Source organism: Epinephelus fuscoguttatus, linkage group LG18 (genome assembly GCF_011397635.1).
Source record: "Epinephelus fuscoguttatus linkage group LG18, E.fuscoguttatus.final_Chr_v1".
In the NCBI taxonomy this organism is placed as follows: Eukaryota; Metazoa; Chordata; class Actinopteri; order Perciformes; family Serranidae; genus Epinephelus; species Epinephelus fuscoguttatus.
This window is the reverse complement of record NC_064769.1, coordinates 14,246,142-14,259,446: the sequence shown is the minus strand read 5'-3', so window position 1 is coordinate 14,259,446 and position 13,305 is coordinate 14,246,142. Positions and strand designations below refer to the sequence as shown.

Below are 13,305 nucleotides of genomic sequence, written 5' to 3'. Positions count from 1 at the left end.
TCCACCTGTGCATTCACAGTGGCAGGGCTAATGATTAGCATCATGTGGCTAACATTATCTAACAGTTATTGACGGGATTAATGACAAGCCTCAAGCTGATACTATGTTGATGTGAGTTTATTGGGACTGTTTAACGGCTGCTGCTGTGTTAGCTCGTGCTAACTGGGCAGACGATGAACTGATTGTTCGCCAGGAAGAGAGTTACTCCAGAAACAGTTCCTTCCCGTGCAGCAACAGAAAGTTTCCTTAATATCCAATGAGGAGTCATATAAGCAAGGACGTCAGCTTCAATGGGGCCCAAGACACATTAACGTACACACTGCTGAAAGAATGTGGCCACATCTGAGTGATTGGATATCATGATGAGGACGGATTGGGTATATTTACACATGTGCTTAGAGCTGTTCACTTGTAATCTGATGACCCAAAATGCATGTTAATACAAGGTGCAAACAGGGCCAAAAAGTCAATGTTCATGATCTAAAATAATCTATGAAATAGCACGCAAAACAGTACTACTTACAATTAAACTACATTATTTTTCTTTTCATACTGAAAACTAGGGGTGACTCCGAATAGTCGATGATTCTGTGATTCGATTCGGAGAAGTCTGATTGAACACCCCTACTGAAAACAGCGTCATTACTGTACATTGACAATACAGTATCAAATTAATTGCCACCAAAAATCAATAGGGTTTAAAAGGAAGAATCAGAAAGTCCATTATACCACTCAAGAATTTCTATATTGGCATCTGTTAAATTGCTATTTTTCAAGTAATGTAAATGTGTGATGTTTTCCACTCATATTAATATAGTCAAAAGCCCACGGAGTGCCCACACCGCCAAGATAATTCTGTTTCTCCCATGACTTGTGTAGGAAGCATTTATACTGTACAAGACCTCTAAGACGCCCACTTATCTAATGAATAAAACATTGTGTTTTGCCTCTTGAATTACAAACTATAGAATAGGAAACAGCAAAACATGCTGCATTACAGAGAAGTTGTTCACAAAGTTTAAGAATAAACAGATTCCCTGAAAAAGAGACTTTCAGATGTCTGAAAGCTAAGTGAGTTGCCCTTTCTCTTTTTAAAGAGCCAGTCACAAAGTGTGCCAATGCGGCCAGCTCCAATGACAGCTCGAAGACTGCACCCAGCTTTTGCTGCATCATTGTAAAAAAGCTCTTGCTTCAACGCTTCAACTCTAGAATGCACTCAGCCCCAGTTAAACCAGTAGCTAAGAGCATGTGCACCCAGCTGTGAATGTAGCTCCTACTTCAGCAATGCACTCAGTCACCAGTCACACTCATGGTTTCAGGCTCGGCAGTTCCATTGGCGCACCTGCTTTGCTTCCACATACAATCACCTCCAGCTCCAGCCCGTAGGTGCCGAGAGGTTTTGCCCCAGCTATGCATTCACACCCAGATGAGCTCTGCACCCTGCACTACTGCTACTCATTTCTTATGCCAAGTCCTTCTTCAATTTGTCAACCCGCTCTGGAAGACACCAACAAACTGCTGTTCTGATTGATTAAAGTGGGAGTGGCAATCACTGGATCACTCTCCCCAAACACAGCAGGCTCTGCAGTGACACTGCAGACACAGCATTGGTTCCTGTGCCAGTGGTATGCACCCTGTATGAAACTAACTGTATGAAAAAAATGAGGTTTTCTCACCCCAATATACCATAGAAAAAATGTTCAGACAGCAAAACCAACCAAAAAGCCATATAAGATCTTTGGCAATAAGTTGACATGTGACTTTTATAGCTCATTAGACCAATAATAACAACAGGATCTTTGAGCTGTAGAACCCAAAAAAGACAAACCATGAAGCGCCAATGATCGTAGTGGAGCTACCACCCCTGCTGCAGATCAAAGCTTCAGCCGAATAATCATGCTCCAAATCCAGCCAGCTCATTCCTTCTTGTAGGTTTCCTCCCTACAACAAGTGCTCCATCATAATCAATGCCAGACCACTCCTGCCAAGCAACAGAGGGAACCCCATACAATCTTACTCAGCAGGGCCAGACCCCATCTGATCTGCAACGTAACGAGCACAGCATGCTACAAGAGGTGACATACCTGTACTGATAAATACAGTGAGAAAAATTGGATTTCAGATCAAATAAATGGAGGTCTAAGTCATCTCTGACTGATAAGGTTTTTAAAATGCAGCATGCAAATACATTGTTCACTGTAGACCTGTCTCTTAGAGGGTAATACGTTTGCTTGAATCAGCTACAATGTTCCACATGTTCTAATTTTACATGACATGGAGAGGTTGCCATATAAAATTGCCCGATTTTGTTTACAATACTTTCCAGGTAGCACATCAACATAAAACTGCAAACAAAAATATGGCCACGGTCCTGGCCAAACAGGCAGCCTCTTTAAAAACAACACTGAGAGTCTTTCAGGCCACGACAAAGGCCTCTTCTTAGCATAACCCGAGGTGTATGAGGCCATGCATGGGGCCTCTCTAAAAATCTATGAATAATTAATATTACTAACCTGCCATTAATCTTTAAGCAGCCACTGTGTACAAAGAATATGTTGGATATTAAGTTTCAAACACTCCCACAAAGAGATATAAAGCCCGCGTGAATAGTGGTGTCATTCATGGGCTGTACTTACGTAAGAGTTTTCATTAAAAGACCATACAGTGTTTTCTTTTTTTTGGTCATACAAGGTTCTGCTAGAGTACAGAAAAGAATGAGGGAGATAAAATGTTTAATATATAACAAAAATAGTGAAATACACTTGTGCAGCAAACTAACAAAACTAATTAGGTGGTTAAGTTAAGCCTCACTGTTGAGAACTAGATTACCTTTTAAGCTACAGTACAAGGGGAGCTGCCAGACTAAGTGTACCCTTGCATCTACATCATTTATGCACCAGCCTGATAGGTAGCTTGAAGCACTGGGAAATAACCTCAAAGTACAAGCCACCAGGCAATCTCACTGGCATAAAGGGGCCGTGTCTTTAAACTAGCTAGAGGACAACGACTTCGTATGGGGGGAAAAAAAAAAACGCCCTTTGGAAAATGTCATGAGGAAGGAACCTCAGGGAGCCTGAGTTAGTGGAATAAAAGGGCCGATCTCCTTGAGCAGAGATTAAATCGTAAAATTCTCACTGATGGCTCAATATGTCTCATATTTAGAATACATTCAGACATACAGTGACATGATCCATTATTTCTCATTATAGCGCTTTTCCCCTTCGCTTTTCCCCTAATTTTTCCATCTCTTTCATCAAAGTTCAGCATATGGGAGATCACAAACACAGCCTATTAATTGCCAGCTGTGAACAAGGTACGCATATCACTGAATGGTTCAGGTCTTACCCTTTGGCCATCTTGTGGGGGGGGGGTGGGTCAATCTCCTTACATAATTGTTTTCAGAGATTGCTAAGCTCATTGACTGTTGTGTTGTACTACTAATCCTTGCCCACCATCATTGTACATCTGCGTGAGCACATGGGCATGTGCATATGCCAATGTCTCTGTGTGGGTGAGTGCGGGATATCCTAGTTAGCATTATTCTTTATGTGTGATTACATGGTAAGTGCACTTTAGCGCTGCCCGTGATGTGTTTTATCGTCGCATTAAAACCATTGTGTATCAATAAAAAAGCAAAGCAAAGCCACTCAGTCATAAATTTCAATTCTTTATGTTAGAATTCAGCCTGCAGAACCCAGCGGCTCTGAATCAGCAGCAGCAGTGGCAGCGGCAGCAGCAGTATAAAAGCTGTGAGGAGCAGAGTGCTGCATACTCAGGCCTGCTCTGAGTTCAGGACCACAGACAGCTCCAGTGTTAAGTTAAAGGCAGAGAGGGATCAACGTGCCCTGGCAAGTTACATGTAGCTTCAATGGAAAACTGGGGGATGATTGTCACCATCAAGCTGTGCCAGGGGACACTGGTGCAGGGACTGGGCCAGATGAGATGCTTAATTGGTTGAGTGGTGAACTGTAAACACGCAGCTTGTGGAGGACCGGTCCTGGCTGTACCTGATCTCATTTGTTTACCATATGAATGCACTGTGCCAGAAATGTAAAACAAATTAAGGCAAATCAGAAGCAGTTTGTCTGGACTCACGCTGGCCGGGCTCATTTGCAACACTGCTTTTCATACATGTATGATATATGGGCTCTTTAAACAGGCAGTTTTACAGTGTTGTTTTCAATCATTAAGAGAATACACTATAAGTGTTCAGTTGAGAGATTGACAAGCCACATAAATACCAATAATCATGTCACTGTGGCATTTAGTGGATGCCAAGGAGGGGAGTGTGACATGAAACAAACACATTCCATCACATTTCCTCCCTCAAAAACACATCACTGTTTCACCAGCGCTGTCAAATGTTTGCATGATCTATTTTGACTGATTAATTCAAAACACGACCATTTTCTCTTTAATCGTTTCCGTGCACGATCTTACCGCATTCTGTGCATCTTTTTTTTTTTCGCTACCCAGGCCCGTCGTCTTATACCGCCGCCTACAATGAAATGTTTACAACCGTGATGGTGCAGTGGCATTGTCACGTTGTGTCCAGGTACTGTCGCCCCTGCACGGGTCGAATATGTCGCAATGAGGACCTGACACTGTGCTGCTATTGCGAAACAACCATGAAGGGGGGGAAAAGGTGCGCTTGTGTGTGTTTTCAAATCATGACATTCACCATCCTTCTTCCAAGGACATCTCACTGATACACCTTTGTAGCTTTAATGCGTCCCTCTCTACTCATAAAAATGCCGCAATGAAACACACACACTCGCTGGGCACATTTTGAGTCAGTGAAGCTGTCAGCCGGCGGAAGCCTGATTGCCTAAATACAGAGGTAGATTAGCGCTTCGGGGCAGGCTGTGCGTGTGCCGATGACAGAGCGTTATGTGTGAAAGTGTATAGCTTGCAGACCCTAGGGTGACGGGAGGGGTGGGTAGAAAGGGGAGGGTGGGTGAGCAGGTGTCTTTTCCAGCTCTTACCTAAAATCGCTATATGGATGAATGATCCAGTATCCGGCCGTTTGAACCCTCTCTTGCTCTTTCTCCACGGCTTTCTGACTGCCGAACATACGCAAGGAGAACTTATTGACTCCGGGCTGCATCATGGCCCCAAATTGCCTCTGCATAAAACCATGTTGCCTGGCCGCCCCCTCCAGATCGTCAAAACCGACCATGGCCTCTTCCCGCTCCCCCTTGAAGCCCACTGAGTTGCCGTGGTCCTTCATGTTCTGGCTCCCCGTGTTATTTTTCTGTATCGAGTCTTGCCTCTGAAAAACATTATTCCCATCCGCCTTCTCCTCCTTGTTGCTAGAGAACGAATTAGATTTGTCTTCCATGGCGTTTTTAGTTTTCCCGTTTTCTCTTGGTGGCAAAGGGTTCCGTCTCCGGCTCGGGAGGGCTGCGCGCAAAACTCGAGAGGACCCGCCGTGAGCTCTCCTGGGCTTTCTCTTTTTTCTTTTCTTTTTCTATTATGTCCTTCAAACTGTTCAGCTCCTCTGTCTTCAGTGCGAGTGCTGCAAACTGAGACAGAGTGCCCGAGAACCCTGTGGATCAGGTTTCTTGGGTTACCGCCATCTACCGACGGCCCCGGCTTCAACCGTCCAAAGCCTCTGCTTCTGTCTCACTTCGCACGGCACTGCGGTTTAACTGGCACATGCCCCTGCACCTTATTTACATAATGTGGCTCATGATAGCCCCCTCCGTCACCTCTCCCCTCCTCTCCCACCAGCATCACACAGGAGGAAGGGAGGGAGCCAGTATCAAAGGAGCACAGATAATGCTATATGAAGTTAATGAAGACGCGTTTTTTTTGTCTTCTAATGAATTGACAGCATGTGTGCCTCCTGTGGCTCGACTGGCGACAGGTTTGTTTCCTACTGAGGAGTGATAATAGAAGACAACACGGTGAAACAGATTGTAATGTCGGTGTGATCGTAGTTAGAGCCCACTGGTCATGTGAGGAAAAACTAGTTGAACATCTTGTGGAAATCACACCTTTTAAGGTGTTGCAGATATGATCCAACATTTAGAGTGTGAATGCACTGACGGCACCGTAGCCTACTGTCTATAGTTGCAGGAAGCACTTGTTCGCATACAAGCAACCTGAGCTTCATTATGCATTCAAAGTAGATAATGTGCTCCAAATAAAAGCATCTGCATGGTGCATTTTAAGTAAAAGTTGATTAGGTAATGTCTGCAGAATGCATTATGATGTATAAATTTTGGGATGACCTCCAACACGCCTCCTATAACATCCACAAACTTTGTTAAATCAACATATCAGCTTTTTCTGGCAGTTTATTATAGAGTTCAATATTGTTTAGATAAACCAGCCACCTGTACAGGAAAAGGGTTCCTTTAGTTATGTAAAAGTACTAATATCACACTGTTAAAACACCCCATAACTTGTAAAAGTCCTGCACTCAAAAGGTTACTTAAGTAGACTAAAAGTTTGCCAGTACAAAATAAATGCAGGCTACTTAAAAGGTCCAGTGTGTATGGATTTAGGGGGATCTATTGGCAAAACAAGAATATAATATTCATAACTTTGTTCTCATTAGTTTATAGGCTACTCACTGAAAAATATGAATCGTGGGTTTTTTCTATTATCTGAGAATGAGAGGTTTAGGCTATATTTATATATACAGAGCAGGTCCCCTTCTACATAGTCCTCCATGTTGTTTCTACAGTAGCCCGGAACGGACAAACAAAACTAGTCTCCTGAGATCAGAACTTATGTTTGGTAGGCATTTTTAGGGATCTCGGGGATATTTGGGATTAGTAGGATCTAATAAGTATAGAAATGTCCTCAAATGAGACAATAATAAAATCCCAATGTCGTCAGACGATAATTAAGTCCCAATATCCTTAAAGGAGATGACAATAAATTCCCAATGTCTTCAAATGTCTACTTTCCAACTAACAGTGTCTAAGCTTGTTACTGTTGCTAAAATTGGTAGAAATGTGTAGCATATCAAACTACAAACTTTATTAATCATAAATAAACAAGTTTCAACAATAAAATCTGATCAAGTTTTGTAGCTTATCCACTTTTGTGTCAGGATCAGCTACATACTGACTTAGTTTAGTTTATTAGTTTAGTTTATTTAGTTTATCAAGGGACAGTGTGCAATAGCATTAATCATTTACAAGAGATGAGGAGATGGTTGACTTGGCAGAGATGGCTGCCATCTTGTTTTTACGTGGATTAGTGTATTGTGCTCTTACTACCAGTAGACAGAACAAAAAAAAAATCTCCACAAATGAGGAAAACAGGTCTAAGTTAAACAGAATTAAGTATATAAACCCAAAATGTGATGTCCTCATATGAGGACACAGGGTTTCAGGAGGCTAGATAGGGCCATTTGCGTTTTTGCATTTTTGCCTCTGCCACCATCTCCTACACGCTTGGCACAGGGGAGACGTTTCAGTTCTGCAACCTCACTGCTAGATGCCACTAATTCCCACACACTGGACCTTTAAGTACAAATATGTATGCACACAATAATGTGCTTACACTCGGTGTGTCGGTAGCGTAGTGGATAGTTCCAGCGCCCCATGTACAGAGGCAATGCCTCACTCTTTCCTGTTCATTAAAGGCAGCAAACAAAAAATAATCTTTAAAAAAAAAAAAAAAAAAATGATGGTAATGTCATATCTTAAAATGACTCAAAGTTTACGCAAAGTTCACACAGGTACCAAACATCTGTCTCCTTGGGAAAGTCCTGGGTAAAAGTCTTGTGTTTTGTGACCCATCCACCACCCCAACTTGTGTCTTTCCTTCATTATCCCCATCAGAGCTTCAGTCACATGATTGCGTCTTTCCCAAATATATGGGTTCTATACTAATTACTAGCTCATGATTACATGGGATATGTATGAATTTTGGTGTATTGCTTTACATAGGACAATGTACCAACAGTGAATGATACCAGCCTGTATACTGTTATATTAAATCACTATATTATTATTACTTATACATTAATACTGTAAAAGCAGGATTTTACTGTTGTAGTTGGTTTGTTATTAATATCAACAATTGAAGCTCAGCGTAAGTTCAATCAGGAAGACTTTCTTTATGCTATACTCATTTACAGTTCTCTCTTTATCCCACTCCCTCCAATCAGCTGACTATGGGTGTTCCTTCTCCTGGTTAGCCAATCAAACTTTGCCACAATCTCCTTCAGCCTTTCATGTTGCCACTGCCAAACTTTAAATCTGTTTTCCTGTCAGCTATCATTTTAGGTGGAATCATTGAGCCCTCCCCCACTCCATTCTCCTCCAGTCACCTTATCCAGAACCCAGGACAAGCTCATCAAAAGTCCATTCCTCTTCACATCTAAATCCTCAGCTCCCTCTTCATCTCATTTCATTACCACCACAAGCGTCTAGACTCCATAGGGCGGATTCCCTAATCTTCTACACCTTTACCATCCTCCTGAAATATATGACACGAAGGGTTCTAATCGCCAAAGACTTTTTTTGTCACTCCTGATTGAAATCTATTGATTAACTATATGGTTTGTAAAACTTAAAAAACAAACAAAAAACAGATTAGAGAAATTCCTGTCACAAATAATTCCAAAGTGAAACCTTCACAGTGCCTGCTTTGTCCAACCAATAGTCCAAACCAGTGGTGGTTCTAGGCCAGTTTCAATGGGGGGCCAAGCTAGGGCCAGTCCTTTTGATACAGGGGCAAATACAAGTAGGGTCAAATATCTAAGTCTTAAGATATATATATATATATATATATATATATATATTTCAAAAGCTCTCTGGTAGTTGAATGCCTCTGGGACAGGCCCATTTATGGCAACCCAATGGATCCATGGCATGCGCGACCCGGCTGAGGCGTGGGTGCCGGAGCTAATAGCAGCCATTCAAGTCAATGTAAGCTGCTCCACCAGCCGTGGCCTAGAAGCAGCTCGAGCTAGAACCATCAAATGTTTGGCATTTTGCATGAAAAATGACTTAAACCATTATCAAAATAGTTATAAGCACATCACATTTCTTATGCAAAGATCTGTTTAGCTATCAGATACGTACCTATCAGATAAATGCAATGCAGTAAAAAGTACAATATTTCCCACTGAAATGTAGTGGAGTAGAAGCATAAAGCGGCAAGTACAAGTGCCTAAAATGTGTACCTGAATAAAGGTCGAGTAAATGTTGTTGGTTACATCCACCACAGAAAAATAGTCAGAATGGGGAAAAGAGGAGGAAAAGAGACCCAGACAGAATAAAATTAAAGAGACTGGAATTACAAAACAGCAGAAATGAAGCGATGTGGAAGGAATATTTATTACAGAGAAAGGAGAGGGAGTAAACAACACAGGACAACAAAACAGGATACAGTACAGTAGATAACTGTAGAGATGACATGATTAGTCAATTAATCGGTTAGTCAATTGATACTAAATTTATCGGTTATCAAAAGAGCTATTATCCCTAATTTAACAACAAAATATCTTGTTGGTTTATACCCTCTAAGACAACAGGTAAGTGTTTTCTGATCTGACACAAACATCACAGCTTCAAAATACAAGAATAAGACTTTCTGATAAAGCTTGGGTAGGTTTAGGTACAAACACAACTTTGTTAGGGTTAGGAGAACATCATGGTTTGGGTTAACATACCGCTTTGTTAAACTTAAAACAAGAACCACTTTGTTACAATTAGGGAATGACCGTGGTCATGGTTAAAAGAAACCGACACTGAATGTCAGCAGGAAACGGTATAATGAGCAGCACTGACTGCCTCCTTAGCTCCTGACAAATATAATGTTGAGTTCACTGAATAAATGAAATCTGAGTTATCCAAGTAATGCATATGTTTCAGAGTCTTTGTTTTTTGCGCATAATATAAGTGTATTCTCTCTGTTTTTATGGCCCTGAATTGTGAAACTCCCTCCCTTTAGATCCAAAAACTGCAAACTTTTTAAAAAAAAAAAAAAAAATTTAAAAGAAATTAAAAAAAATAATATATATATATTTTTTAAAGAAATTAAAGAGTTATCTTTTTTATTTGGCTTTCAACTTGGGTCAATTTTACTGGTATCAAAGTATTAAAGTTGTGTTACTTGTTTTTGTCTTGTTGGTTTTTGTCTCACTTACAGCTATGGCTAACATGGACATTTTTTTTTCTTCTTTTTTATTTTTATTGTTTATTTACACCGGATCTTGACTTGTTAAGCAATTTGGACTTTATCTGTCCATGAACTGTGCTTTATAAATACAATTATTATTAGTATCAATATTATTATTATTTAGTCAAGTGAGCTACTTGTAGTTGGTTATATCTGTGTCATACCACTTAATACTTCTATCCTACTCCACATTTCAGAAGGAAATATTGTACTTTTTACTCCACTACATTTACTACATTTACTTAACAGCTTTAGTTACTTTTATAGATTTTAAATACAAAACAAATCAGTTTATAAAATACCATGCATTGTTATAGACTAAACTATAGACTATGTAAATTAGTAAATTTAGCTCCAGCTTGAAAAAGTAAAGTAACAAAATGCTGCTTACACATGAATGCAAAACCGCTGAGAAGTTTTAAAGCAATAATGAAAGTAATATTTTACATACATTTCATTACTGTTGTACTTTTACTTAAGTTTTGAAATGCTGCATTTTTATTTGTAATGGAATATTTTTCCATTGAGGCGTTGCAACTTTTATTAAAGCAAAGAGTCTGAATACTTTTAACCATCACTGTAGACACACAGATACCTTTACTTTTATCTGTGTACATTTACAGTGAGTTAAAACTTTTATTAACATTCCTGCTTGGTTTTTGAATAAATATACATTTATTTAACCATTTGGAAGCAACTTTCATTAAATCTGTATGAATTAATAATAAAAGAAATTCTTCCTGGAACAGTCAGATAGCTTCATTCACTAAGACTCAGACTCTCTCCACAATGTGGCATTACATACCCACACTGAACCCACACGCTTAGTCTTTTCATGGCTACACAAAACCGCAGCTGGCTGTGTTCATCACTAGAGAGGACATTAGCTCAGATATTTTGCATGTTTAGTACTGGATTATTATGTAATGATCCAAATGTTATCGTAATTGAAAAAGACATCCCTTGATTTTTTTTGTGCATTTTTTTCTCTCAGCTGGGTTTGTGTTGGGTTGGATTAGCTGGCATGCCAACTGTTTCCCCTACACAACGCTTGTGTAACTTCAGTTACACAGTTAATGGGGCAGGGATGGGTACTGACGGAGAAAAAAAAATGTTGCATAAGATTTATGGCTTAACGTAATACTGATATTGAACAAAATGCAAATCCCAGATGACTCGTTCACATGTCAGGGTATAAATACAAGAAGAATATATTTACAGGTCAGGGAAAGTGCGTCAGATGCCATGGATAAACGTCATTTTGGGCAGATCTTATTACTGATTCCAAGTGTTGTCGTCATGCCTGAATCTGCGGAATAACTCCTCCAATGAAACGACTGTTATTGTAGTGAGTGCGGGGTGTGGGGTCATAATGTCAAAAATGAGATGCTGACATGTTTTCATCACATTTATAGTGATTGCATAAAATAAAATACACTGAAATATCAGTATTGAGATTTCTAACCTTGCATTTTGGACGTTAACAGAGTTATTACAGTACAGACTATCCAGAAAATGTTGAGACGAATATCCTGGTCCTGCATGATAAAATGTGTTCCCGATTCCTCATGATGGTCTCATTGGCCCTGCTGAAATTGCATTGTGTCTCTAAGATTACAGCCAGTCATCTCTGCTTACAGTCAATACCTCATCTGGACATGAAACATTACATACCTCCGCTCTGCCAGCCATTGCTTATGCCACAAATAGCATCAGCCAGCTACAGGATGGCAGCATTGTGTTACAATGCCCCCCTTGGCCCCTTTTCATTTTCTGCAAGTCATCCGACGTATAGTGAGTTTATCCTTTGGAGAGGCTTTGTTTCTACTCTCAATATTTTGAGGCAACGTTTAGAGTAATGCTCACAACAAACTGGTAAAAAATGTCTTTTGTTAATCTTTTATACTGTATTAAGTATACAGGGATACATCATCTGCAGTGTCCATTGATTTAGAGAACCTACCATATCCATCACAAAGTAAATTTTGGAGTTAAAAGTCGTAAATCACCTCTAGTGTCACTGAAACATCCGAGAGACCAAGCTCAATAACTGACACAAATTAAAAATACAAATCTTCCACCTCCTGGGCCAGACATGACTACTAATTCACTTGTCCTCTTTGGACTCTTGTCCCATGACTGACTGCTTTAATTAAACCATGATTGGGGCTGGGAAGATGGTAGTGTTCTAATAGGATTGCAAGCTTTGGTCCGTCTCCAGCTGAGACTATCAGGGTATCATGGACCTCAGGGATGAGGCTGAGGCGCTGGACGGGGACCAGCTGAGGCCAAGGTTGTCTTAATCAGCAAACTGACTGGTATAAACAAAATGAGGGCATTACGAAGCTCAGTCAAGAAGATGATTGCGATAAAATGATGGGGTATAGGTTTGAACACATCAAAACGAGCAACCCAATTAACGGACGGCAGAGAAACACACCGTCCCGTCGTTGCTCTTCCTTGGCAGTGAGCAATTTCACCGAGCTATGAACTCGCCTACTCGTCCCATTACAATAGAAAAACACTTTGCAATATTCAAGCAAAAACTGTCAGATTCAAACATTTGCAGAACATCCCGTTCCTTAACTTAATGTCAGTTACAACAGGGTAGTAAAGTGCGACTTAATGCATCAGTCAAATAAGAAAACGGGTTACATGTCAGTGGAGTTAATGTGACAGTTGGCATTACCATATCATAATTAGATCCACACAGCCGAGCTCTTGTTTAACCTCTACAGATTATGCAGCCACAAAGCTACAGCTGCACTTAACCTTTACATTCATATCCATGAATTAATGGTCATCTACTGCTCATCAACACTACATAGGAAAGAGGTTTTGTTTGACTCAAAGCTAACAAGGTCTTGTCACACTGTCAGTGGCTAAAGTTGCATAGCATGAAAGGGAATATCTAAAGGTTTGACCGGTACCTGACCCACACACAAAGCTGATCTCTACATGTATCCCACAACTTCTGACTTGAAATTAAACACTGCTATGTAACTAGCACACATGTAGGAATTGAGGGGGCATCTCGCCATTGTGCCATGGTAGAGATGGAAAAATTCCCGTGTTTACAACTTGTGTTAACATCAGTGGTCATCATCTCAAGACAGTTGTAGAGTTGTCAGTGTAATGGTTCAAAATACCGTGCAT

At 40.4% G+C, this 13,305-nt stretch overlaps 1 protein-coding gene across 2 annotated transcripts in view; it reads right to left on the bottom strand.

Annotated features, from left to right (window-relative positions):
• Positions 1 to 13,305, bottom strand: part of LOC125906131 (potassium/sodium hyperpolarization-activated cyclic nucleotide-gated channel 1) — a 132,353-nt gene that overhangs the window by 90,468 nt on the left and 28,580 nt on the right. The window contains exon 1 of one of the 2 annotated variants that reach the window (XM_049604560.1): positions 4,986 to 5,633. The exons of the other annotated variant lie outside the window; for it this stretch is intronic. Coding sequence (XP_049460517.1) covers positions 4,986 to 5,341 — 356 coding nt within the window. The 5' untranslated portion in view covers positions 5,342 to 5,633. Of the gene's footprint in view, positions 1 to 4,985; positions 5,634 to 13,305 lie in introns of those variants that run through there. 2 annotated transcript variants of the gene reach the window in all.